Source organism: Cinclus cinclus, chromosome 23 (assembly GCF_963662255.1).
Source record: "Cinclus cinclus chromosome 23, bCinCin1.1, whole genome shotgun sequence".
NCBI classification, from domain to species: domain Eukaryota; kingdom Metazoa; phylum Chordata; class Aves; order Passeriformes; family Cinclidae; genus Cinclus; species Cinclus cinclus.
In genome coordinates, this window is record NC_085068.1 from 1771616 (window position 1) to 1797913 (window position 26298).

Genomic DNA, 26298 nt, shown 5'->3' on the forward strand with positions numbered 1-26298 from the left:
CTGATTGGCTGGAGGCTGCTCGGTGCTGGCGCTGATTGGCTGACGCCTGCCCGGCTTCGGCGTTGATTGGCTGAAGGCTGCCTGCCTCTGTGGTAGTTCGGCGGCCGGAATGAAGATGGCGGTGGGCGTTGTGGCTGTGTGTGGGCTCCTGATGGTGCTGGCGGCGGGCGCTGAGGGGGGACCCCGCACGCTGGTGCTGCTGGAGAACGGGAACCTGCGCGACACGCACTCAATGTTCTTCCGCAGCCTCGCGGGTACAGAGCGGATCCCGGGAGGGGTTGGATGGGGCGGGGGAAGCGGGACTGGGGACCCAGGGTCAGGATGGGGGAGGTTGGGATTACCTAAGGGAAAAGGTGTATTTGGGCTCTTCGGGTCAGGCCGAGGGAGGAGATTGCAGTTCCGCGTCGGGGCTGAGGGCGGAGCCAGGGGGTCCCTTGCTGGAAGGGGGTGCGCTTGGATTCCTTGCGTCAGGATGGGGGAGAGATGAGGGTTCCCTAGCGGAGAGGGGAGGTGGTTGGGGTTCCCTGTTCAGGGTGAAGGAGGAGATTTAGGATCCTGCACCGGTCAAAGGGAGGAAATTGGAGTTTCCAGGCAGAAAAGGGGGGTGTTTGGGGTTCCCATGTCAGAGTGGAGGAGGAGATTGGTGTCCCCTGTCAGGCTGAGAGAGCAGATCGTGCCAGTCTGAGGGAGGAGATTGGGGTTCCCTGGGGGGTAGGGGGAGGCTGTTTGAAAACTTCTGGTCAGAATGAGGCAGGAGATGGGGGTTGTTTTCCCAGCTGTGCCTGTGTTTAGGTCCCCTGCAGCATCAGTCCCTGTTTTATGGGTGACAGTGGGCCATCCTTTGACCTGAGGGCCCTTCAGGGGATCCACCATTCCCTTATGTGGGAATTCTCAGGTGCTGCTCTTAAAAAGTCCCTAACCCTGTTTTTCCAAAATGTTCCTTCACTGGCGAAATTAATCTCTGGATCCTGCTGCTGTTTTGCTGCTCCTTGTGTGGTTTCATGACATGCAGAAGTTGTCACTTTTGTCTCCTGTCTGCAGACAGGGGCTTTGACCTCACTTTTCGGACAGCGGATGATGCTGGCCTGTCCCTGATAAAATATGGCGAATTCCTGTACGACAACCTCATCATCTTCTCCCCATCCATAGAAGGTAAATGTGGAGGGGGGAAACTGGAGCCTGACGGCATTTTTTGAATGTTTTGTGAATTTTAGTTAATTCTTGTGCTTTAGATATACTCAGTAGCAAACTGCAGCTCTGTCCTGGCCTTTATTCGTGGTTCTTCCATTGACTCAGTGATCTGCCATGGCTTAATTCAGCCAGGTGGTTATTGCTGAGCTCTAGCCATGAATTTTTGGTGTTTGCTTTCAGACTTTGGTGGTAACATCAATGTGGAGACCATCACTGCATTCATTGACGGTGGCGGCAGCGTACTCGTCGCTGCCAGCTCAGACATCGGTGAGTGCAGGTGTTTCTCCAGAGAATTAATTCACTGCAGGAAAACCATCTGCTCCTTCTGCCTCTCAAGGCTTGCTCTGGGAAGAAATGGGTGATTCATGCCTTTAGTAACATGTTCATTGGGAATTTAGCTGGGGAGGTCATGTTGCTCCTTGGGGTTTGGCTCACAGAGCACTGAACACGCAACTCTCAGCTGAATTTACTTTTGAGTTTCTGTGTCTTGTGACACAGAACCCTTCGTGTCCCTGCAGGTGACCCCTTGCGAGAGCTGGGCAGCGAGTGTGGGATTGAGTTCGATGAGGAGAGGACAGCAGTCATTGACCACCACAACTATGACATCTCTGACCCCGGCCAGGTAATGGCTTTGCCTGCTCCTTCTGTCTGCCTTAACAAGCAAGTGGGTGCAAAGCTTTAGGGATGAATCCTCTGTACTTGTGCTCCCATTTTTCCTGTATCCCTTCTCTTCCACCCTCCTCACAGGAAAGTGGGAAATAATCCATGTTGCAACATTCAGTTTTGTTGCTGTCAGGCTCCTTCAGGCTTTGTTTTCAGATGGTCACTGTGTGCAGGCAGTGGGACTGTGATTAATGCTGGTTCTGGATCACTCTGAAGCTTGGGGGGGAATTTCACCTGAAGGTGAAGTGTGTAAGACACCGAGTGCAACGCTTCAAGTGTAGGAAGGGAGATTTTCAGTCCTGGATTTTCAGATCAGTGTAGAAACACACAAACATTTCTACAGTTTTGCCTGTCTGGTGTAATCCAGCACTTTAAAACATGTATTAAGGTCTGAGCTAGATGTACTCTGATAATTTTTGTTTGAGGTAAACTGTTGAAGCAGTATGTATATGCATGTTATCCGGATTTGAGGATGAAGGTTGCTTAAATACAGGGAAACAAAACACTGTAGGTGTTGCTGTCTTTATCAAGTGACAGTTTATATTTCCTTGAAGGTCAGTATTAACCTAATTTGATCATAAACACAAAAATGCTGTTTTGCTTTTTACTTGAACTGCAACATTCACCCAACAGTTGTAATTGTCTGTAAAAATGAACTTCTACCTGAGAAGCTGTTGTTTGTCATTACACCCCACTGCACCTCATGTGGATCTCTCTTGTTTCCCCAGCACACGCTCGTCGTGGCCGACACTGAGAACCTGCTGAAGGCCCCCACCATTGTGGGGAAAGCAGCACTGAACCCCATCCTGTTCCGAGGAGTTGGGTGAGCAGCAGGGGTGAGGTGGGGAAAGAGCAGTTGAACGTGAGGTGTTGCTGCAAGGTGAGAGTGGGGTCAGCCCCTGGGGCTCTGAACACGAGCTTAACAAATCTCTCTTGATTTCAAACAAAAATAGAAGGAAATCGTCCAAAGTAGTTTAGTTGTTGACTTAGGAAGGGATCCTGACAAAATAATGGAGGAAATAATTTAGTTTCTCAGCAGGTAGAAGGGTGAGAAAGTCCATGGGGTTGAGCAGGTGGCCACACGTTCCTCTGGGTGTGGGGACACTGGGGGTGTTTGTGCTGCTCACTGTGGCTTTTCTTGTAAGGATGGTGGCTGATCCCGACAACCCACTCGTGCTGGATATCCTGACTGGCTCTTCTACCTCTTATTCCTTCTTCCCAGATAAGCCCATCACTCAGGTACGCTCACTTCCTTTCTCTCCTGTTTTGAGATGTTCTTCTGCAGTGTGTATTCTTCTGCAGTTTTGTGGATGTATCTTCTGCAATAGTCCCTCTAACTTCAGCTGCTTGGGAAAATCCTGGAGTGTTTGACCTCCTGATTGATTTTGAAAGGGTTGGGCTGTTGGCTGCTTCCTGATGCTGCCTGCCTCTCTGCTTTCTGCTGGTGAGGAAGTGTTCAATGTGAAGGACACATGTCCTCCACGCTCTGGAGGAGAGCCAGCCTAGACCAAAGCATGTCTCCCATTCCGTCCCAGCTGGAATGGTATCTGAGTCCTATTCCTGCTTTTTCTGAGCTTCGTGGTTACTCCTTAATTGCAGCCGGACTGTCCCACCCCACAGCAAACTCTTCTTTATGCATGCCCAAGTGGGCTGAGCCCTGTTTCCCCTGGTTGCTCTACAGTACCCACACGCAGTGGGGAAGAACACACTGCTGATCGCAGGGCTGCAGGCACGCAACAACGCCCGCGTCATCTTCAGTGGCTCCCTCGACTTCTTCAGCGACGCCTTCTTCAATTCTGCCGTGCAGAAAGCCACTCCTGGCTCTGAGAGGTGTGTTGGCTTCTCTGGCTGAGGAATGTCTGAGGAGTGCTTTGAGGACAGAAGCAGCAAATGTTTATGTTTTGGGAAGGAGCAGAAAGCTTGAATTGAATTGGTGTGACATGTCCTTTATCATTGCAGAACAAAGCACTTTGGAAAGCAGCTCCTTCCTTTAACCTCAGCTCAGTTTGTGTTGCTTTCTCATCTGTTTGGTTTGGGTTTGGGCCACGGGGTGTTTTCCCAGCTGTCTCAGCCTCCCTTGTTCTGCAGGTACTCCCAGACAGGTAACTATGAGCTGGCTGTGGCCCTGTCCCGCTGGGTGTTCAAGGAGGAGGGGGTTCTGCGCGTGGGCGTCGTGTCCCACCACCGTGTCGGGGAACTGGCACCACCCAACGCCTACACCGTCACTGACCTCGTGGTGAGGCTGCCAGCCTGGCAGGGTGGGGCCCTGCCCAGGGACAGGATTTGGGGAGTACTGAGACTCAGAGTGGGCCAAGGCTCGTTTTCAGGCATCGCTGGTTAATTTGTCCCAGGAGTACAGCATTGTGATCGAGAAGCTCGCTGACAGCAAGTGGGTGCCCTTCGACGGGGACGACATCCAGCTGGAGTTCGTGCGCATCGACCCCTTCGTGCGCACCTTCCTCAAAAGGAACGGTAGGTCACCGTCAAGAGGAGCAGAAGGTTCCCCTTAGAAAGAACGGGGTCCGTGTCATTGCCCTGGCCCCATACAGGGGGAGTTTTCACCTTCCACAGCTTCTCATGTCCCCTCAGTGTCACCCCTGTCTCTCCCTCAGGTGGCAAATACAGCGTGCAGTTCAAGCTCCCGGACGTCTACGGTGTGTTCCAATTCAAAGTGGATTACAACAGGCTGGGATATACCCACCTCTACTCCTCCACACAGGTAAGCATAGGGGAGTGAATCCCACCCTCTCCCAGGAGAAAAAGCTGCCCCAAGGTACTGGACTGCAAGGGCTGCTCTGTCCCCTGCCAGGTGTCTGTGCGTCCCCTCCAGCACACGCAGTACGAGCGCTTCATCCCCTCAGCATATCCCTACTATGCCGGCGCTTTCTCCATGATGGTCGGCCTCTTCATGTTCAGCATTGTCTTCCTGCACATGAAGGAGAAGGAGAAATCCGACTGAGCTCCCTGTGGGAGCCTTTTCCCAGAGCCAGGAGGGCTGGGCAGTGTGTGTGAGGACTGGTGGGTGCCAGGTGTGCTGTGGGGCTGTGTTTGGTCTTTGGTCTTTTTTATTTTTACACATTGGGGGGTTATTGAGAATGAAAATCAAATTTTGGGGGGGAGAATCTGTTGCCAAAGTGTCTGCAAACCTGGGACTAGAATGCTTCTGGTGTTTACAGTTGAGTCACGAAGTTTGCTTTGCTCCGCTGTTGGAATGATTTGGGTTGGAGTTGGGTTGGAATGATTTGGATTGCAGATTAACTCCCAGTTGAAAATAAAGTCTCGTTCCTCTCACCCTGGATGGGAGTGAGGTGAATTCATGGTGTGGGGCATTCAGATGCATTCCTGGAGCTGAGGGCTGTATCTCCTGTTCCAAGCATTCCCCAGCGCGGGCTGGGAGGGAACAGTCAGATTGTGCTGAGGCTGGAGAGTGCTGAAAGGCAAAAGGGGCAGTCTGGGGCACACAGAGGGACTTAGGACACCCCAGAAAGCACAACAAAGGGTCTGGGGTGTCACCAAAGGCACACAGAGGACGACAGGGCATGTCAAAACCCCTGCTGTGCCCCCTTAATGCAAACAGGTGAGTTGAGGGACACACCAGAGGCTCGGCAAGGGCCAGGGATTACCTCCAAATGCACACTGAGTGGTCCGGGGTAAAAAAAACAGCTGGAAGAAGTGATCCCTAGAAAACCAGTGTGGAGGAGCTGAAATGGGGGGCAGAAGTGTGAGGGGGAGTGAGTGACTTTTGGGGGTGTACCTGGGCTGTTTTGGGATGGAAGGTAGAGAAATTACATTGGGAGTGATGGGTCAGAGGTGCCAGTGAATAAAAGGATGAAGAAGATGATGGGGCATTTGGGGGGGCAGCAGGTGGGGCACAGGGAGCCATGGGGATCCTTGGGATACAGGGACACCCAGGATGGGGCACAGGACCGCCGGGGGCCACCTAGGGACAGCAGTGACCGCCAGGGACACAGCAGAGGCACCCTCGGGACAAACTCTGAACCCTGAGGGGACAGGCACCCCTGAGGGCAAAGGGACCCCCTGAAAGCACGTTGACACCGGGATCCCTGGGGGCAGAGGAGCCCCGGAGACACAGGGACCGCCAGAGGCACGGGGGTAACTGGGGACGTAGGGATCCCTTGGCGACACAGGGGTCCCAGAGGTGCGCTGGGGAAGCCGCGGCACACACGGACCCCGGAGACGCACTGGGGACATGGGCACCGCCGGCGACCCCCGAGCCCCTCCGGACCCGCCCACGAGCCGGGGCGGGGCCTCCCGTATGGCGGTCTCTGATTGGTCGGACGGGCCTGATTGACGTGGGCGCCTGACCGGCGGGGCAGGCGCTTTGCGACGGCGGCGCTTGACGACGACGACAACGACGGCGGGTCCGGGCGGGGGTGGCCATGCTGCTCACTGTGTTCTGCCTGCGCCGCGACCGCTCCGAGATCACCTTCAACCTGCAGGTGGACGCCGACTTCGAGCTGCAGAATTTCCGCGCCCTTTGCGAGCTGGAATCCGGCATCCCGGCGGCCGAGAGCCAGGTCAGGGCCTGCCCCCGCCCCGAGCGCCGGGGAGGGCCCGGCCGGTGTCCCCGGGCCGGGAGCGGCCGTGCCCCCTTCTCCGGCAGGGTCAGAGTCTCCTGGGCTGGGAGCGGCTGTGTCCCCTACGCCCCGCGGGGTCGGGTCCCGGTATCCGCCGCAGCCATCCGGAGTTAAGTGTTTGGGGTGGTGGATCCCTCCCGGTCCCTACCCTCGCAGACCTTTCGGGTTTGAGGAGAAACACCTCGCTTTTCCCTCAAAATCCACTGGGGGAGCGTTCCGAGTCCCCAGAGACCTGTGGTGCCTCCGGTAAAGGCTGGGTCCGTGCCCGCCGCGCAGCTGAAAGGGAGAAAATAATGTGGGTTTGTTTTGGTTTGTTTTATGCTGAGGTTTCGGAGGAATCTGATGCTTAAACGGGGCAGGAATTGAAGCGAAGGGAACAGGAGTCGGAGCGCGGGGAAGGTGGTGGCCCGTGGGCACCTCAAACCCCAGGAAACGGGGCTGAAATGTTCGGGAAAGGGTTTGTTTATCCCATCAAGCCCCTACCCGGTCTGGGGCGGAAAGGGCACATACAGTCTTTTCCTCCCTTTTTTCCCACACGGGTGTAGGGACCGAACAGGCACATCCGTGTGGTTTTCCCAGCAAACATCCCCCTCCAGCCCGGATTCAGGGCTCACTCGCGTGCCAAAACATGGGGGAGGCTGCGTGTGGGGGCCGCTCTGGGCCATCTGTCTGGGGTTTGCTCATATTTTGGGTTCAGTCCCGTGCTTTTGGCCGTTCCTCCTCGTTTGTCATGGGCAGGGTGGTGTCGGCTCCTTTTCTCGGTGCCAGCCATGCCTGGCAAAGTTTGTGGAGTTTTGCGGTGGTGGTTTTTGCTTCCCGAGCCTTTTCCCAGTCTAAATTAACAAAGTGCTTTTCCAGCCAAGCCAGGATTAGTCAGTGCTGGTAGAGCTGCTGCAGGGGCAGCCCTGGAGCTGTGGTGTCCCTCACCCAGCAGGTTCCTGACGTTTGGCTTTCCCTCTAACTTGCAAGAGCCTTGTGTTTTGGAATGGGAGGTTGGTGATGAGAGATAAAGAGTCTCAGCAGGGGTAGGAAATCCAAGTAGGGTGGATTCTGTTTTAGGAAAAAAGCTCTTTATTTTGGGCAGGTGGAAAGGGAGAACCCACCTCACACAAAGATTCTGTGCTCCAGCAACCCTCCCGTGGCTGTGTCACAGCCACCAGTGAGCTCCCAGGCCTCAGAACAACCCCTGTGTGGGGAACTCTGCAGTGGCTTCAACCTCTCCAGGCATGAACTGGAGCATAAACTCCTTGCTGTCACCTTTGTCCTTTGTGTCATGGTGACCTGCAACTCTGGGCCTGGTTTAGGATAACAAGGGGTCACCTCTGCATGTATTTTTTGTCAGGAGTTCCCTTGACTGAGTTTTTCCCACACAGCTGACCTGCGTGGGATTTGGGTGCTGCCAGCCCCAGGCAAGGGAAGCAGTGCTGTACTTTTGTAGCTACCTCTGCCTTCCTTCTGCTCATCCATCTGCCACTCATGCATCATCCTGTGCCGCGTTGTGTCGTGTTTTCCAGGCAGTTATTTCTCACTTCTCTCTCTCCTCTTTCTGCCTGGTGTTTGTGAGGTGTTTTGAGGATCTTCAGTGGGGAGAAGAGGTTGCGCATCAGGAGGAATTTCCCCATGGAAAGGGTGGTCAGGCCTTGGCAGGGGCTGCCCAGGTAGAAGGTCTGGATGTGGGAATCAGAGAGAGCTCTGGGCTGAGGATAAGTTGAGGATTGCACCTGATGATCTTGGAGGGCTTTTCCAGCCTCAATGATTCTGTGAGAAAATTATAAAGATACAAGTTATCAGTGAAGCAGCTTCTTGTGTGGAAGGATTTTGCGTTGTTGAATCACAGACGTGCCGTTTTGCATTTACCAGACTTGGCTGTTTTCTGCCCTTTTTCTTCAACCAAGGTGAATATTGCGTTGAAGGTGCTGTGTTGGCACTAGAGGACATGAATTTCATTGTAAGGGTGATGCAGGGTGGAGAAAACCACTCACTATGTGGAGGAGGGTTAATCCCAGCCTTGTTCTCTGCTGGTTTGGGCAGTGAATTCCAGGTGCTGCAGTTTGGGGTGGGGCAGGAGCTGTGAGGTGTCAAAGGGAAGGCTGTGGGCACAGGTCAGTGAGATAACAGAAGTGGCTGCTGGTGGCTGTGGTGATAAGAGGAGATGGGCAAGGCGAGGGGAAATAATCTGACTTTCCAGTCTCCTCCACACACCAAGGCCGTGGCTTTCCAGAGAGGATAGGAGGCTCTCAGCAGAGCCACACTCTTCATTCCTTCTCTTCGTTTATTTTCTCTCTGTGCCCTCCATCTGTACCATGCTCAGGAATATTTGATGGGTCCAGGATTTGGCTTGATTGATGGCTGCAGGTGGTATCCAGCAGTCCTGGCTGAGGTTCCTTGCTCCATGGGAAGGTTCTACCCTCTGGCATCATGCACAGTAAATCCATCAGTGCCTGCATCCCTGCCTGAGTCACCTCCAAAAGACCCTGTGTCTGGTGCCTGCCAGCCGGCAGAACTGCCACTAACCAGACAGTCAAAAGGCAGCAAAATCCAATCAGTTTGTTTTAAGAGTGGAGCAGAATGGGTCAGGAGTGGATTAGTATGTGCTGCTAATGGATGTGGCATGAGTGCCAGGTGCTTAATTCATTGTCTGGGATGTAAGGCAGAAGGCTTATAAGTCCAATCCCAGCAAGATGACGGAGGTAAAGCCTCACTTAAACTGATTAACTCGTCTCTTCCAGAGTGTCTGCACAAGGAATCTGCCATTTCAGATTTGGGTGTGCAGCTGGGATTTATGGCACGCTGGCTGTTGCTGCAGTGGCACTGACTCTGGCTGGTAATGTGAGAGGCTGTGTCGGGCTCTGCCTGCACCAGCTGACTTTGGTGGTGCCCCTGGTGTTGTGTGGGGTAGAGGTCACTCACTTTCAAATCTGCACATGGGCCCTTGGAGGGACCCAGTGTGTGAGACAGCGCTGGGGCCCTACACTGTGGTGGTGGGGAGGGAGCAGGAAACTCCTGCTTGTTTCCATTATGTGTGTTTCCCTGATTCTCTGATTGCTGCCCCACAAGGTTCTGGTCATTTGTGTTCCTCCTGCCTTGTCTTGCCTTGGCACTGCTGCTGCTGATGGGTCTCCACTGCCGAGTGCTGCAGGGAAAGTGTGTGTAAGATGTTGGAGTTGCTGGAGTGAAGCAATGAAAGTCTGTAGTGTCAACCGGACCTTAAGATAGGTAGTGATTGGTTTTTTTGGATCTTGTTGGATCTGCTCCCTGTGATAGCATCAGGCAGAGCCACAGCACATCCACACCAGGACTGTGAAAGCTTCTCCCACATGGCTCAGCCAGTCCCGACCTGTGGAAAACGTGTTGTTGCTGAACTGGCCTTTTCCAGCCCCAAAGAGACATGGTTTGGCTAAACAAGGTGGTATTTGTGAAATTTGATCGTGTGCCTGAGGCCTGAGGCCAAGTTCTCCATACTCTGGGCTGATGCCAGGGCAGGAGGCAGCTGGGCCGATCTGCCTGGTGTTGCTGTGCTGCAGTGACAGCACAGAAACCTTCCTGGTGCCAGATAGCATTTCTGGGAGCTTCTGTTTGAGCCTTATGTGTACATTTTGGGCTTGATGTACGTTTTGGGCTTTCCCACAATTTAGGCTTTCTGTAGGTATTACATGTTTGATGTTCACGGAAATGTTCTGTGGGGATTATTCACCTTTATCTCAGTGATTGTTTAGTCTGTGGACCCCTTGTTAAAACAGGTTATCTAAACAGAAATGGGTGTGACTATGTGTTTTGTAGTCACAAAAAGTTAATGCCCTGAATGGACTGATGGCAGTCTCAGGAGCAGAGCCTCTGGATGCCCTGAGTCTGGAGAGTTGCATCACTGGAGTGAACTGGAAAGTACTGAGCTAATGATTGAGGTTTCTGTAAAACTGGTTATTCTGGAGAGCTGTGTTGTTGGAAGAGGCAGAATGATGGATGTTGGGCTGGATCATCCCTGGATCGACCTGAATCGGTGCTTCTGGCATATCTGCAGTTGGTCCAGGGTCAGTGGGTGATAACTTGGGGCAGGGAATGCTGCAGAAAATGTCCGTGGCTTGTGTAATCATGGAATTTGGAGTTTGGGAATGTGGACAGACAGTCCCAGTCAAGACTTGCTTCCTTCTAATGATCTTGGCCTCTGATCAGGAGCGAGTGGCCCTTCTCCATGGTGCCAGCTGTCAAACCACAGCTGGATTTCAGCAAGACCAGCCCCGTGTTGTCCAGCCATGAACATGTCGAGGCCCTGCAGTGTCTGAAGCCGTGCCCATGAGGACATCTCACCTTCCTTTCTGAAGCTTGAGATGGATCCAGAGAATTTACTGGGACCATTTTTTTTTCCCTCTGTAACAAAATAACATCTTGCTTTTTTTTAAAACTTTTTCTCTGCTTGGTGCTGCTGGCTCTCCTGGCACAGATTGTTTATGCGGAGCAGCCGCTGACCGACAACAACAGGTCCTTGGCCTCCTATGGCTTGAAGGACGGGGACGTGGTGATCCTGCGCCAGAAGGAGACGGTGGAGCCGCGACCTTCCATGCGCTTCCCAGGTGAGAAAAGCTCCGTGCCAGTGCTGCCCGAGCCTGCAGATTTTCATCAACACTTACCCAACACCAGCTCCTGTCAGTGTCCCTTAGCACCTTCTGTGCTAAGCGCTGGGGGGGGGAGGGTGGCTGGGGTGAGTCAGGGGGTCTTGTCAGTGACCCAGAGGGCTTCTGATTCAGTGTTTTATTCTGAGGAAGCCAATACCATTTTACTGTTCCTTTGGGGAAGTGTGGAGACAGTGAGCAGGTTCAGAACAGGCTGTGAGTTTTCCTACAACTACCTTCCCTTCTCACTGGATGCGATGGCACAGGCATGAGTGGCTCAGACCCAAGAACAGCCTCTATGTATGTGTGTCCTCAGTCTGTCATGTGGCAGATTCCCTGAGAAGCCACATCTTGCCAAACCCAGTGGCTTAATCATGTGTGCGTGCCAAAGGCTCCTCTGGAAATGCCTTAATGGAGCCCTGTGCCTCTGTCCTGCCTTCCACAGCCATTCCTAGCAAATCCCTGTAATAAAATATCCCTAGAAAAGGTGCCACGGGCTAGGAAGGGTGCAGAAGCATTGCTGAGGTCCTCATCCTGCCTCAGATGGAGGATGGGTACCTGCAATGCAGGTCTGCAGGAATGTTATTACTTTTTTTTCCCCCCCCTGCTTTCTTTTAACCCAAGAGACTCTGAAGTGCCTCAGAGCCACTGGGTCTAGCCCTGCAGTTCCTCCATGAGGGATTCACGTTTGTGAAGCTGGGAATAGCTAGTCAGCAAGTGCATTTCAGGGGATTAAAAATAGGGCAGACAGATGAGACCAGTTACGTAAATGCACCAGCGTTGCTAACCCAGTAACCCGGGGACGTGGCTGCACTTCCGACACGAGCTGCTGCTCACAGAATCTGCTCTCGTGCAGCGTTGAGGGCAGCTCATCCTTCCCGTGGTTTTTCCAGCAGAGCTGCAGCCATGAAGCACCGACACCTGTGCTCTTCCTTTCAGGTCTGCCCAGGATAGATTTCAGCAGCATCGCGGTTCCCGGGACGTCCACGCAGCAGCACCAGCCCCCAGCGCAGCGTCCCCGCCCGTCGCCTCCAGACCCGCCCTCGTTCCCTCAGGGCCTGGACAACCCGGCGCTGCTGCGGGAGATGCTGCTGGCCAACCCCCACGAGCTGTCCCTGCTGAAGGAGCGCAACCCGCCCCTGGCCGAGGCCTTGCTGAGCGGGGACCTCGGTGAGCTGGGCTTGGAGCTGGGCGGGGTCGGCTCGTCCCATCAGAGGCAGCCCTGGGTTGCCCCGGGATGAGCTGCAGACTCGGCGTGGTGCAGATAAAAGTGCTAGTTTGTAGCACTCAAGGCAGAGTTCCTTCATTTCTGGGTGTATTTCTCCTGCTTGGCATCTTTAATATCTTCTTTAATATCTCCTACTCAGAAATATCAGATGCACAGATAATTTGGATGTCTGTGAACACAAGTGACTCAGCTCCAGATTTTTACACTAAGACACTCCTTACTGCACATTTTGCAATAAATGTGGTGTGTTTGCTGCATCCCAGATCCTGCTGGGACTCAGCAGAGAGCAGCACACTCTAAACTCAGCTCTGTCCATAGTGATCATGTGACAGATGCAGGAAGGGAGAGGGAAAGGAATAAGGATATGGTGGCTCTTACGAAATTTCTCAATAGAAATAGTCATAAATGTGTAAGTTTCTGCTAATCTTGGAAGTGTCTGCATGTTTTGGACACAGTTGAAACCTTGCCCTTCACTTCCTCTGCAGCTGGTGTTGGTCCCTTGTTCTTCCTGTGCTGAAAGATTTGAACTCTGGTATCCTTTAGGTATGAAAAGAGAGGAGTTTTGGGCAGCAGCAGATGAGGTGCTGAACCTCTGCACAATGTTTAGTTGGGAAATAGATCCTGTTGAGTGTGGAGAAGTAAATGAAGAGAAGGAGCTTCTAGCATGAGATTTTATCTACTCTCAGGGTTACATCTGAGTGATTTTTCTGTGTTGGAGGAAACCAGAGAGGAACTTCATGGATACTGTCAGTGTGTTTTGTTTTTAACTCTGTATTTAGTTCAAATCCAGAGCTGAAGCTACAGCCTTTGTACTTTCAGGCTTTCTCATGCATCTTTCTGGAAGTTTTTCCCATCACCTTAAGCAGGAGTGCTGCTTTTGGCACAGGAAACCAAAGCCCAAGACACCCAGAACTAGCTCCTCAGCTGCACTGAGGAGCACAGTCTGTGCACATCAAGCTTTGACCCAAATGTGCATTTTCAGTCCCAAATTGCTGCATTGGACTATCAGGAGGAAGTGGTTTGGGCTGGTTTTGCTCTTGTTGTGCTGCACTGCTGCTACTGGCAGTGTTTGGGCACTGATCCAGCTCAGCTCCATCTTGGATTCCCAAACATCTGCATAGATCCATGCCCTGTGGCTGTGCTGGATGAAGGCATCTGCTGTACAGCAGCCTGATTTCAAAAATCCTGCAGTCAAATATACCCAACACCTTCCTGAGCGCATAACAGCCTTTGAGCCAAAGCTGCTTCCTGGGAACGGCATGTCTGGAGGCAAACCCAAACCTCCCCAGTGTGCAGACCTGCACAGACTGCCAAGTCCTTCTGGGGACATATGTGATCCTATTCAAGTGTAAAAAATGGCCAGAGGTCATCCAGAAAGTGGGAATCTAAAAACTATGGTGTTAAAATGTCCATTTAGCCCCGGCTACCTCCTGGTTCCAGTGGTAGGCATTCAGCTTTAGGGATTGTAATGTCTGGTTTTCCCATGTTCCTTAAAACTTTGAAGGAAGTTTTGTCGTTAACCTTTGTGGTTTTTTGTTGTTGTTTGATTTTTAATTTTTTTCCCCTATAAAAATGTATGTCCCAGGAAATTCAGTTTGATTGTGCATTGTCTGGGTTTGGGAGAGCGAGCTCCATCCAGTTGCTTTTCATCTCAGCAGGTTGCCAAGTTTGCCACTGAGCCTCTGAGGTCCATCCACACTGCTCTCAGAGGAAGCTTTTTTCTGTGTGCTGCTGAGTATGTTCTTCAGCTGGCATCAAAAGAAGTGTTTCCTGTGCCAGAATTTGATTTGCAAGAGTAATTTCGGGTAAAAAGCACTTCTGTATCTCCTTGCTCCCACAGAGAAATTCACCAGGGTGTTGCTGGAGCAACAGCAGGACCGAGCCCGGCGGGAGCAGGAGAGGATCCGGCTGTATTCCGCTGACCCCTTTGATCTCGAGGCACAGGCCAAGATAGAAGAAGACATAAGGTAAGAAACCAAAGTGGCTTGTAGGCTTTGGGGTCCTCTCTGGCGAGAAAGAACTGCTGTGTGCTTCCATTCATGGTGCTTATTCCTCAGGGAAGGCAGAATCCTTGCATCAAGGAATTTGTTTGCAGAGCGATGTTCTGGGCCGCCTTTGCACGTGGGAAGGTTGGGATTTGAATGTGGAGGTGCACCCATCCTTGAGATGTGTCCAGCTGAGATCACTTAGTTTTGCTCCTGGTGAGGGTGGGGAGGCCGTGGCACAGGTTGCCCAGAGAAGTTGTGGCTGCCCCATCCCTGGAAGTATTCAGGGTTGGACAGGGCTTGGAGCAGCCTGGGATAATGAAAGGTGTCCCTGCCCATGGCAGGGGGTAGCACTGGATGGGCTTTAAGGTTTCTCCAACCCAAACCGTTGTGGGATTGTGTGATACAAGATGACAGCACTGTTGTCTGTGTGTGTGATGTCTTGGAGCTGCTCGAACTGGTCCACTGGAGCACTTGTGGAAAGCACATCTCCTCTTGAGAGGTGTGAGTCTGGTGCCTGGGATGTGTTTTGAACCCAAGAGCTGGGCTGGTGCTGTCTCCCAGCTGAGCTCTGTACAGCTTCATGGCATTGTTTCTCCCAGCTGCCCTCAAGATTTGGTTTTGCATTCTGCTAATTGTTCTGTGTCTGGCTAATTCACCGATGAGAGGTTCTGCAGAAATGCATGCTGCTCATCAGCTTGCTCCCTCTTGCTGCCTTCCAGATGTAATTGTGTTGGGCTGAGGCTTGTTTTCTTCAGCTGATTGGAAAATCCTGGAGTGGGTTCATGGCTGGTGGTTTTCCCCTGATAACAAAGTGTCTGTCTAGTGCAGACCCATTGTTGGTCTGAACCAGAATTCACTGGTGGTAGCAGTGGTCTCACAACTGACAAGGTGTTGGTGCCAGATAAACACTCAGCAATGCCGAAAATAGACATCTGTAGATTGTGAAACGTTGCTCAGAGGCACAGGGACGCTTCTCTTCTTCCTTAGATGAAGGACAGATAAAGGGGATGTGCCCAAGGTTCTGCAGCTGTTTGGGCTGAGCTGTCCCCAGATTTCACACCCCACTCAGTGGAAAATGAAATGGCATCAGAATTTAAGCCTTTCCCTGTTTTTTGGAGAGATAAAGCTGTTTTTGATGTGGTCACTATGTATGCCCATCACTTCCAAGATTATCCTGGGGCTGTGAGGGATTTCTTGAAGAGCATTTTTTCTGTCTGGTGCTTATGGTGGAGTTCTTTCTGCCCTTTTGTTCACCTCCCTCCCTTCCGATGCCTGGAAAAGGAAAGATACCAGGGAAACCTGAAGATTTCAATGTTCAGCTGCTGTGTGGGATTCCACTGATGTAGCTATTGGCAGCATCTCTGTGCACCCTTGGCATGACTAATTAATCCACAGGTTTTTTGCTCTGAGTTCTCCAGGTTAACATGGATGGCAGGTTCCTGTTGGCAACACAAGGCTGTCAGGAGCTGAGGTGTGAATTAGGCAGGGGTTGGAAGGGACAGTGGCTTCTGGAGAGTGACTCAGTGTCTCTGGACTTAGCTGAGGTCATTCCTAGCAATTTTCAGCTCCCAGGTCTGTGTTTCGCTAAGGAAGCAGCCTTTGCTTTGTGTGTGTTTGTAAGCTGAGCAGCAGCAGGTGGAATTTCCAGCTCTGCCTGTGTGTCAGAGGGATGTTACAAGGTCTGGTTGACAGAAATCTTGATTTTTCTCTCTCTTCTCAAAATTCAGGCAACAAAACATTGAGGAGAACATGACGATAGCAATGGAAGAGGCACCCGAGAGCTTTGGGCAGGTGGTGATGCTCTACATCAACTGCAAAGTCAATGGACACCCTGTGAAAGCCTTTGTGGACTCAGGTGCTTTCTCCACACTCTCCCTCACTGCAGGCAACAGTAAACATTATAGTAGTTTTTTTTTTTAAAAATCTTATACTAAAGCACTACATGACAAGATTTTGGAGCACTTTACTGAACCCTGAGCACAGCCTGGGCGAGCAGAGTAGATTGTTGGGAGAAGCAGTGTAGGATCACTGTGGATTAGGGCTCCTGGGCTCCTGGGATAGTTTCTGGGACTTCCTTTCCCGGAAGCTCACTGCTGTGTGCGTGTCTTATCTCATTTTGCAGACAGGGGGATTTCGCACACCTTTAATGTAGTAGTTCCCATTCACATCCTGCAAGGAGTAGTTCTTGGGGTTGTTCCATCTCTACAGTAGTGGTCAGTGCTAACCTGTGTGTGGGCAGCCAGGTCAGCACAGTGGGAGTCACAGGAGGTCTTTGTGCTCTGGAGCAGGTGGGTTGGTTTCCCAGACACTGGGAGTGCCAGATCTTAAGCTCTTCCATGAGAAAATATAAGTTTGTACTGAGCCATCAGGATTTAACACGAGTTCTGTTGCTGGTAGGTGCCCAGATGACCATCATGAGCCAAGCCTGTGCTGAAAGGTGCAACATCATGAGGCTGGTGGATCGGCGGTGGGCTGGCATTGCTAAGGGTGTTGGGACACAGAAAATCATTGGTAGAGTGCACTTAGGTAAGTACTGGCATTTTTGGGGCAGCTTTAGCAGGGGTTTGATTGCATTTCCTGCAGTCTTGGCAGTGAGGATTGGTGCTGTAATTGTTAGGAACTCCTGCAGAGTAAAATCAAAGCACATATGCAATGTGTTTGTTTGTCTTGGGCACAGAGCTCTGTTTTCTGTCTCATTTAATGCTCTATTTTAATGGCATTACTGTTACACTTTGAGGTGAGGGAGTCCCAGCTCCTGCACATGTAGAGGACATGTTCTCTGGGTGCAAAACCTGAGGTGAACGTGGAACACCACAACCTTCCCTGTTTCAGGTGGGACAGCTGGGCAGGGTGAGCTACTTGGGAAAGGCTCCAGCATAGTGCAGTGTTTGCTGTTCCTTTGGAAAGAGAAGCCTCTCTGTGCTCTTGTGCAGCTTTTCTGGATGGAGGATATTGTCCTTATTACTGAAAATTCTCTTTGCTGTTGCTACTGCTTAGACTTGTGCTCTAATAAACTGTTTGCAGCCCCTCAAGTTTGGAGGGTCAGAGAAGCATAACTCGAGGTTCTTAGGCACATCAGTTTTTAAAATAATTACTCTGGAACCATGGCAGGCCTGGAAGTCCTGGGCCTTACACAGGGCCTGACTCTATGTGACCAAAACCGTGCATCAGAGTGCTGATGGGTTTCAGATTTGCCCAGACCTTTCCCTGGAAGTGGAAGAGCAGAAAGCGGGTTTGTTATGCTGTAGTGGGAACTTCTCTCCCTTGTGTTTCAGCTCAGGTGCAGATCGAAGGAGATTTCCTGGCGTGCTCCTTCTCAATCCTTGAAGAGCAGCCCATGGACATGCTCCTAGGACTGGATATGCTTAAGAGGCATCAGGTATTAAAACCGTTTTTGAAACAGCTACCTAGCTCTTGCAGGTTTAGTAAGAAGTGCAACATAAATGCCTCAACTGTGAATTCATAGGATTTTCCTGGGGAGAGTTGGTGGTGGATTATCTTCCAACCTGGAAGCATGTACACTACATCCATCATGGACAGCTCTAGGGTGTCTGGCTGCTGCCTGGAGGTTGTACCTCTGATCAAAGATGCTCAGAGCTTTCCAACTGAATGATTTATTACAAATTGAGTCAGACAGGGCCCTTTGGTTAGAGCTGATACTCCTGGCCCACCCTTACCTGCTATGAGCTGTCCCATTGGAGATGGATTGCCTGACCTCATGTCTCCCCTTTTCTCCGGGAGCCACCTGGCTCTCCGCAGGCCCCTGATGTGTCGATACTCTTTTGCAGTGCTCCATTGATCTCAAGAAGAACGTGCTGGTGATTGGCACCACCGGCTCACAGACCTCGTTCCTGCCCGAAGGCGAGCTGCCCGAGTGTGCGCGGCTGGCGTATGGCGCGGGGCGTGACGACGTGCGGCCCGAGGACATTGCTGACCAGGAGCTCGCAGAGGCAATACAGAAATCTGTAGAGGAAGCAGGTACCAGCAGGAGCCCAGCTGAAATAGGAATCTGTGCTCTTTTTTTTTTTTTTTTTTTTTTTTCTGCATGTCATAATGTCTGTGAGCAGTTCCCCTTCCAGCTCCTGGGAGCAGCATCAGCCAGTGAAGGGTGGAGAGAAGGGGCTTTATTCTTGCTTGTGCCCTCCGAGTGCACGTCTGTCTTCCTTTCTGGGCTGCAAAACCTCCACAAAGGCACTCGGGGCTGTTTGCTGTTGAATTTGTGCTCTCCCTGCACCTTCCCACCCGCTCTGGTTTTCTGGCTTTCAAGGCATGGAGGTTAATGGTTGTCTATGGCAGGGATCACGTTGTAGTGCCTGGCAGGGATGTGGCTCAGCTGCAGCCCCATGTGAGCACAGCTCTGGGGAGGCTCCCAAAACCCTGCTCGTATTGGCTGCACCACATAAAAATAGAGCAGCTGTAGTAGTGACAAAAGTTCATGACAATTTTTAGAATTCGCACTGTTTCAGCATTTTTCCCTGGAATAGTGCTCGTGCCCTTGGAGGGGGAATTGCCTCCTTTCAGTTGCTGTAAGGTTCAACAGCTGAATTCATGTCTTCAGCCTCAAATGTAACTTGCAAAGAGAACTTTCACCCTCCTGCAGTTTTGCTCCCAGTATCCCTGGAATCCAAACACTGCACAGATACGATGGCTACACGGAGTTTTGGTGGCTGCAGAATTTAGTTAAGTGATTTTATTTTCAGCCAAAATAGCTGAAAGCTGAGCTGTGAGCCAAAAAACAGTCTGAAACTCAAATTTTCTGTTCAACTCTTCCCTTAATTCAGCTTTTAGCTGAAGGGGAAATTAATTATTTTTTTCCCTGCTCTTCCAGAAAAGCTGTGAATACCTCAGGGTGTATTTCTTAAGCCTTTTCTGAAACTTTTAAAGATAATATTTTTTATACTGGAGTTCTCTAGAGACCTTTAAGTTTTACTATTCATTTTTCCTCTGAAAAAAACTCAGTAAATTCTGTTTCCTACACACATGTAGAACTCTTTGCTGGGTCAGGTTTAAGCTGATCAAGTTGATTTCAACATTTTTCTTGCTAATTATTTAGGACTCTAGTGTGCCCATATTTAAAATTCACATGAGAAAAGAAGATATAACTATATATTTAATATATTTATTAGATATTAAAAATTATACACACACATATATATATTTTTTTAAATGCACTGTATTTTTTTAACACTTTCCAGTTACTGTTTGGCAACCCAAAGAGTAAGCAGTTAGTTACTATAAATAATGAAAGTTAAATAATGAAGTTGATAACATTAAGGGAAGCACAAGACTGCACTTATTGCTCCCTTTGGCCAATTTTCTTCCATCCTAAGAATATAAGTTTTCCAGAAATGTAAAAAACCTCAGAAGGAAGGTCTGGCTTTAATGAATCATTAAGAAATAGTTTAAATGTGTGACTTTTCTAGTCAAATTTGAATGTTAATTCACTGAAATTGCGGCCAGTAGAGAGAAACACAAACATGGGTTTGACCTCATGATTGGGTTTTGATGTCACTAAAGGTCAGGCTCAGGAGCTTGGGCTTTTGTCTGTTCCCACAGCCGGGCAAATGTAAATATTAGTTCTTTTCCTGTTAAAACCTGGAGGCTGATGGGGCCTGGGTTAGCTTTTGGAATATATTGGCACTTTGGATGAGGCTTTGCAGACATTATAGTTGGTTGGATTTAGTTCTCTTTTGAAAGAGAGCTAAATAACAAGCAAACCTTAGCCCAAACTGTGAGTCTTTACAATAAAAGCATTTTAGACAAGTTTTTTAAATAGGAAAGTGCCTGAAATGACTTAAATCCAAGCTTCTTATGTACCACATATGGTTCTAAGGACCATGAAGCTTTGTTCAGGCTAGTCTGCACTCAGCTTCCATTGATGCTGAGCCCTAGAGGAATGTAAAAGATTTATGGGAGCAGGAAATCCATTTTGTATGTTCACTTAATGCTCACAGAACACCGAGGCACAGAACTAAAGTGTCTCTTGTTCACATTGACTGTGACTGTTCTGACAGTTCTAGACACAGTACCAGCCTCTAGCCCATGGACTTTTGTTGGCTGTATCCTAAAATGTCAGCACATTCCCTCTTTCTCTCTTTCAAAATGTGAGTTGTTGCTAGGTGGTACCAAGAAAACCAAGAAAGGAAAAAACAGAAAACGGAAGAAGGACAGAAAGAGAATGTGATGCAGCTCCAAAGAAGCTCAGCTTCCCACAACACGTGTGTTCTTTTATAACAGGAGGAATTTTTGCTGGCTTCCAGGAGATGGTACAACACAAATGGCTGCCTGCACCTGGAGGCTATTAAAGTGCTTGTTTTGAATGCACCTAGATTATCCTTGAGCTTTATTTAATCCCCTGAAGCCCACTTTAGGGAGCCTTATTATTTCTGTCAGCTTTCTTTCTAGTGGTTCAGCACCTATGGGAGGCAGCTGAGGTGGTGGTGGGGTCCTGGTGGGCTTTATTGGGATCTGGGACCTCCATGCCCTTGTGTACCTCTGAGGGCTTGATGCTCTTTTGTCCCAGTTTCCCACCACTGGGGAACTCTGTGCTCATGGAGGATTTACAAACCTGGCAGCAAAACGGGAGCTGTTTTGCTGAGGAAGAAGTGTAGCCAGGCAGTTCATGCCACACACACCTTTTCATCCAGGCAGCCTCAGTCCAAGTCACTGCCACCACAAACAACTCAGGCTGCTCCTGTTACAGAGAGGAATTTATCCCTGATGGTGCACTTAGTGAGGAAGAGTTTGTTCCTGGTTTTAGCTGGATCCATATCCCTGGTAGGGCTGGGACTCAGCTCCTGTGGCTACCCCAGGAGAAGGAGGACACTGAGGAGTGCTTGGCAGAAAACTAGCTTCTGCTGCTACTTAAATGCAAATCCCTGATGTGTCTGATCAGACTCTTATTAACCATCCAGAAGGTCAAAAGCCAGTTCTGCTTCCTCCCTGAAGGGTTGGTTTGGGAGCAGAGAGCATGAATGTAATTATTCCACATAGAAACAGAAAGGATCCCTCTGGTTTTCATCCATATCCTCTGTCAGAAAGCTCTTTGCCACCATTAGGAAAGATGAGCATGGGGTAGTGTCACAGCAGGCAGTGCACTGGTTTTAGTTAACAGAGAATAAAAGGAGCAAGGCTGAGGACAGAAAGGCAGACTTGTCATGTTGTTGAATATAAAGGGAATCATGGCTGCAGGTGTAGGATTGGCAAGGTGTGCCCCAGTACTCCTGTAAAAAGAGACTCCAGCAGAACCAGTGGTGTGTGTTTAAACCCACTGAGTTTGAGAAAAAGGGCAGCAAATCACAGAGCACAGAACCTGGGTGTGTGATCCTGGGCAGACAGGGCCGTGGTGTCAGGACAAGTCAGGTGCTCCTGCAAAGGTCATGTGAGTGATTTAACGAGTGCAAGAGCCATGATACATCAGCGAGATCAGACTGTCATTAAGATAAGGTCACTTAATCTCCCTTGATAACTGCAACCAGTGTTTGGTGCTTCTGATAAGAGATCTTCAGTTTGTCCGCTCTCTGTGAGGACAAGGAAGCAACAAACGGGGCTTGACTTCTGTCTGCTTCTCCTTTGCTTTGCTCTTCTTAGCTTTGGGCAGCAGTTCTTTTGGGAGATTTCTTCCCCCCTGCAATCTGTACACTTCCCTTTTGCAGACAGCTGGTGTTTGGACACGTTCTCTTGGGTCTGATGGCACTGCAGGGAGCACAAGCCAAGAACTGTGTTGCCATCTCAGTTCCCATATCCCTGAAATGTGTCTCCTGTGTATCTCCAGCTAAAGGGAGAACAGATGAGTATGGCACTAGACACATGCGGTATACTGCGTAGGGTTTACCAAGCGTCTACTATCACCCATGGACTGCTCTGTGGCATAGACAGTACAGAACAGCCTTTAAATTGTGATTCTTGCCTTGATGTGCCACATTTGCCAGGCAGAATCTTTCTGGGAGGCAGGAGCTCCTGCAGCCTCCCTGCCATTGTGCCGGACAGTCAGGAGGGGAGCTGTGCAGGACTGTAACCATGCATGGTGTGTGTGCTCTGAATGCTAACACGAGTTTGGTGTGTTTGTTTCCTAATCCAAACAGAACGTCGGAAGCCTTGATGCATGTAGTGTGTGTTTACTGCAGCTGGAGTGGGCCACAGACCAGGTATTTAGAGCCACCTGTTCCAGTTTGTGCTCCCGTGGTGCTTCTGCTGTGTCCTCACTGCTCCTTTCCTTCTGTCTTCCATAGAGAATAGTGACAAAGAAACTACCTCACTGGAAATGCCCTCGTTACCAGCTTCTGATGGGTTTCAAAATCCAGTCCAGTCTTCAGGACTAAATTCCAAGATCTGTAATCCCACAAATCAGTTACTTGATCGTTCTGTCTCTGCCCCTGCTTCAATTTGCTCATCCGAATCCAGCCTTGCAGAGCCCATTGATACTAGAACCATCAACTCTTCACCTGAATACCAAATAACCCCAGAAAAAGAACAACCTCTGGTATCACAGCATCATTCCAATAGCTCTTCCTTGGCAAATAATGACCCTTCCCCACACACCGGAGATGGAACCTGTTCCAATCCAGCTTGCCTTTCACAGAAGACATTCAAAGAAACATTTAGTGCTGACATTTTAAAGGAATGTAATGCTAAAGAACAAGATCATGGTCAGGAACATCCTCTGGAGGTGACAAAAGTCAATTTGGTTGACACTGCTGCCAAGCACAGGCAGGATAAAGGTATCTGTCTATTTTCAGAGCAGGAGCAAAAACATGAGCTTCCCACAGATCGTTGGATGTGCAAAGAGCCAGAAAAGGAACATCTTGAGGAGCAAACTGAGACAACTGACCCAGAACCTCCTTGCTCTGTTGGTGGGGTTCAGAAACCTGCTGTGGCAAAAGTCAAACAGCCAGAAAATCCTCCCATGGAAATGGGAGATGGACTGGAGAGAGCAGGTCTTTTCTGTGTGAAAGGGAGTATCCAACTGTCAGCCTCCTGTAGCCATGTGCACATGGAAGCCTCCATGGAAATAGATGCAGTGGAGCAGGCTGCAGCTGAAGTGCAGAGCTCAGCAAAGCAACAGAAGCAGCAGACTGAGAACAGACGTATATCCAACCTGAACTCAGAGGCCTTCTCCATAGAGGTGGAGTTGCTGAAGTCTCCGTCCTCCTTGAGTGATCCTCTTTCCACCAGTGATGTCCTGCAGTCTAAAAGCACTAGTGAAATTCCTGCAAAGTATCATGAGTTGGCTAATTCAGCAGCAGCCAGCTCTTCCCCCTCCAGCACCCAACAGCTGGAAGCAGATCCAGGAAGACCTTCAGAAGAGCCATGTTTCCCTCTAGCATCAGCCTTGAAAGAACTTCACAAACTCTTGGTTACCAGTCGGAAAGAAGAATGTAAGATCCTTGCCTCGGAAGAAGTCTCACAGCTGGAAATGGCTCACAGAGAGCCAGCAGTGCAGCAGAAGGGGCTTCCTGAAGGTGAGTGGAAAGGCTCGGATCCAGTCAGCCAGGAACAGAGCTGTCCCTTTGCTGATGTGAGGTCTGAGGGTGGAGGAGAAGAGGGGAGCCAGCCTTGTGATTCTGGCAGAGAGCACATCAGCACCAGGCCCATCAGTCCTGGGCAGCTTGTGCTCAGGGGAGATGCTTTAGAGAGGCAGAAGAGTTCAGGTAAGAGTGATGTGGCTGTGGTGAGTTCTGCAGCCACCCCTGGCCAGCAGCAGAGCCCAGAGCAGAGGGAGGTTTTGGCAAGAGTTTCTCAGAGTCCACCCAGTCCAACTTTGGAGCAAAGCACACCTGTTTCCTCCACATCTGCTTCAGGTGAAGGAGCACCACAGGATACTCAGAGCCTGTTCACAGGAGTACCAGGGGGAAGTGGCAGTGCTGCTCCTGAAGGTCTATGGCCAGTGGGTGGGAGTGAAGAACCACCACTCAGCCCCCCAGCTGCCTACACCAGACTGACCACAGGGGCTTCTCCACCTCCTGCTTTCCCTGTGGCTGATGTTGACCGGATCCTTGGTGCTGGTTTTACCCCCCAGGAAGCTCTCCAGGCCTTGGAACAAGCAGGCGGAAATGCAGATCTTGCTCTTCTCATTTTGCTAGCCAAGAACATCGTTGTTCCCACATAACTGTGGAAGAGGGAGCTGACTGGGGGATCTTTTCTCCTACAGGAGTATCTCAGTTACACACCACAATGGACAAGCAGAATGTTGAGCCAGATTTTTTTAATTATTTGCAGCCAAAGTAATACATCTCTTCTGTTTCACTTGTTAGATTTGGGCTTTGAAAAGAAAGAAAATGTCCTTGCATTGTGTGGACAGGATAACTTTTAATCATTCATACTGGATTAAAACTACTGGTTTTATTTAAATGTACAATTTTAGAATAATCTCCAATGCTATGAATAAAAAGCAGCAGCCACTGCACTCACTGCCCTGTCCGGAACAAAGCAGGTTGTGATGGAGATTGGCCACACGTGCACAAGAGGGGAGGTGCACAGTGAGTCCAGTATGGACTCTGGATTTGTTGCAGCTCCTTGGAACCCAACATCCAGCTGTTGAAATTATTCTGGGAGCTACTAAAGGTGTGTAGATGCTTATGGATGTGTAAGGCTATACCAGAGGAGCAAGGTGTTTTCATGTGTGCACAGAGAAGGCTGATGCTTATTTTTGCCAAACTCTTTTACGCTTTCATTTAGAATTGAACTCAATTATTCTTGTGTGTCCCTTCCAACTTAGAATATTCTGTGATGCTCTTGGGCCAGTGTGTTCCAGTTTACAACATGGGGATAGAATAAGGGAAGGGATAGAATTTGGTGCTGCCAAAACTTGCAAGATACATTATAACTTATTTGGAGAAATGATGGTATTAACTGTAGGGATGGAGGCGGGGGGGGGGGGAGGGAAATGGAGTATTGACATTTTTTTTCTAGCCTTGTAAAAAGAACAAGTTCAACCAGTTTAAGGGTAAACCTTATTGATGAATTTGTTTAATGAACTAACTGTGTGTTATAGCTCTAAATCTCCCTGTGCCCGGGGAGGAATGAACTTCATCTCAGTGGCTTCAAGCAGGGCTGTGATTGGAAGAAGGAAGAATCTGCTTTGCTCTATTTTATCTGGATGTCTGGGGTTGATTGGCCTCTTGGCTGTGGAATGCCATGGCTGGGGTTGCTGATCTTACACCTCCTCAATAGCAAGGGCTCCCCAGCAGGGTTCATGGACCAAATGCACTGATGTGGCTTCTGCATTACAGTCATCTTCTGGGATATCTCTGGTGAGTCACCTGAGTAGTGAGGCCTCACCAAGGCTGTGCTGTAGGAAGCCCTTTCTAGATGCTTTTTTGAGGGGAAGAACTCCTTTGTGATGCTCTGCAAAGCCCCAAAACTGTCAGGGCTGTAGAAGGGAAAGGAAAGCATGGCTGAAAACAAATTTTAAGTAGGAGCTTTGATTTAGTCCCACTTGCAAATCTCAGAAGTGGCTTTGTGTTAAGTGTTCGTCTTGAACTTAACATGTTGAGCTAAACCTGGAGCGATGGCTCAGCAGCACCAGACACATTTTTGTTCATGGCTCCCATGTGGTGTTGTGGTTGTCTTAGGCCTATGTCCTGATGTTTGTGGTCCGTTGCTTTAGCAGGTCTCCTATGTGTGTGCTGGGCTGTTTTCTTGCAGGTGGCATTTAAAAACAACACAGATTTGGTTTCATCTGTCACCTCACAGGAGTTTGTGCTGTCATTGAGTGCTGGTGTCAGATTTGCCTCAGATACTTGGGCAGCCAGGAGATCCTTTGGAGTAATAAAGGGCTTTAGGCATTTCACTGTCAAATGGAGCTTCTCCATGAGCTGGGACAGTACCATTCAGACCTGGAGGTCCCAGACAGGTTTGGCTTACATCCCTCTGCTTGTGATGCCAGCAGCAGGCACTGCTCCATGTGGGAAGCAGTGCTTGGCTGCCTTGAGCAGCATCCAGTGACTCACTTGAGGCTCTGCTCAAATTGAGTTACCGAGGCCAGACTGCAGCTCTCTCATCTTCACCGGGTAGGTGGAGTT

At 50.0% G+C, this 26298-nt stretch overlaps 2 protein-coding genes across 4 annotated transcripts; both read left to right on the forward strand.

Moving 5' to 3' along the window:
• The first annotated feature begins 109 nt into the window (after positions 1–109).
• Positions 110–5142, forward strand: DDOST (dolichyl-diphosphooligosaccharide--protein glycosyltransferase non-catalytic subunit). Its single transcript, XM_062507478.1, has 11 exons — positions 110–254; positions 1042–1152; positions 1372–1458; positions 1710–1813; positions 2583–2677; positions 3000–3093; positions 3536–3684; positions 3943–4090; positions 4206–4326; positions 4467–4573; positions 4664–5142. Exons 1-11 carry the CDS (start codon positions 110–112, stop codon positions 4811–4813), a joined length of 1311 nt encoding a protein of 436 aa, XP_062363462.1. The 3' UTR covers positions 4814–5142.
• Positions 5143–6211: 1069 nt separating this feature from the next.
• On the forward strand, positions 6212–24680 carry DDI2 (DNA damage inducible 1 homolog 2). 3 transcript variants are annotated; one of them, XM_062507781.1, is made up of 10 exons: positions 6212–6392; positions 10891–11020; positions 11999–12229; positions 14128–14254; positions 16003–16130; positions 16673–16801; positions 17551–17654; positions 18064–18186; positions 22509–23736; positions 24076–24680. In XM_062507781.1, exons 1-10 carry the CDS (start codon positions 6255–6257, stop codon positions 24381–24383), a joined length of 2646 nt encoding a protein of 881 aa, XP_062363765.1. In that variant the 5' UTR covers positions 6212–6254; the 3' UTR covers positions 24384–24680. The 3 variants fall into 3 exon arrangements, with proteins under 3 accessions (XP_062363765.1, XP_062363767.1, XP_062363764.1); XM_062507783.1 differs by lacking the exon at positions 24076–24680 and adding an exon at positions 22360–22422 and having other exon boundaries at positions 18064–18253; positions 22507–22593; XM_062507780.1 differs by having other exon boundaries at positions 22509–24680.
• The last annotated feature ends 1618 nt before the right edge of the window (positions 24681–26298 follow it).

Coding starts and splice junctions, on each gene's coding strand:
- DDOST (XM_062507478.1), top strand. CDS start 110: ATGAAGATGGCGGTGGGCGTTGTGGCTGTGTGTGGGCTCCTGATGGTG. Junction 255..1,041: donor GTTCTTCCGCAGCCTCGCGG/GTACAGAGCGGA, acceptor TCCTGTCTGCAG/ACAGGGGCTTTGACCTCACT. Junction 2,678..2,999: donor ATCCTGTTCCGAGGAGTTGG/GTGAGCAGCAGG, acceptor TTTTCTTGTAAG/GATGGTGGCTGATCCCGACA.
- DDI2 (XM_062507780.1), top strand. CDS start 6,255: ATGCTGCTCACTGTGTTCTGCCTGCGCCGCGACCGCTCCGAGATCACC. Junction 12,230..14,127: donor CTTGCTGAGCGGGGACCTCG/GTGAGCTGGGCT, acceptor TTGCTCCCACAG/AGAAATTCACCAGGGTGTTG. Junction 16,131..16,672: donor GAAAGCCTTTGTGGACTCAG/GTGCTTTCTCCA, acceptor TGTTGCTGGTAG/GTGCCCAGATGACCATCATG.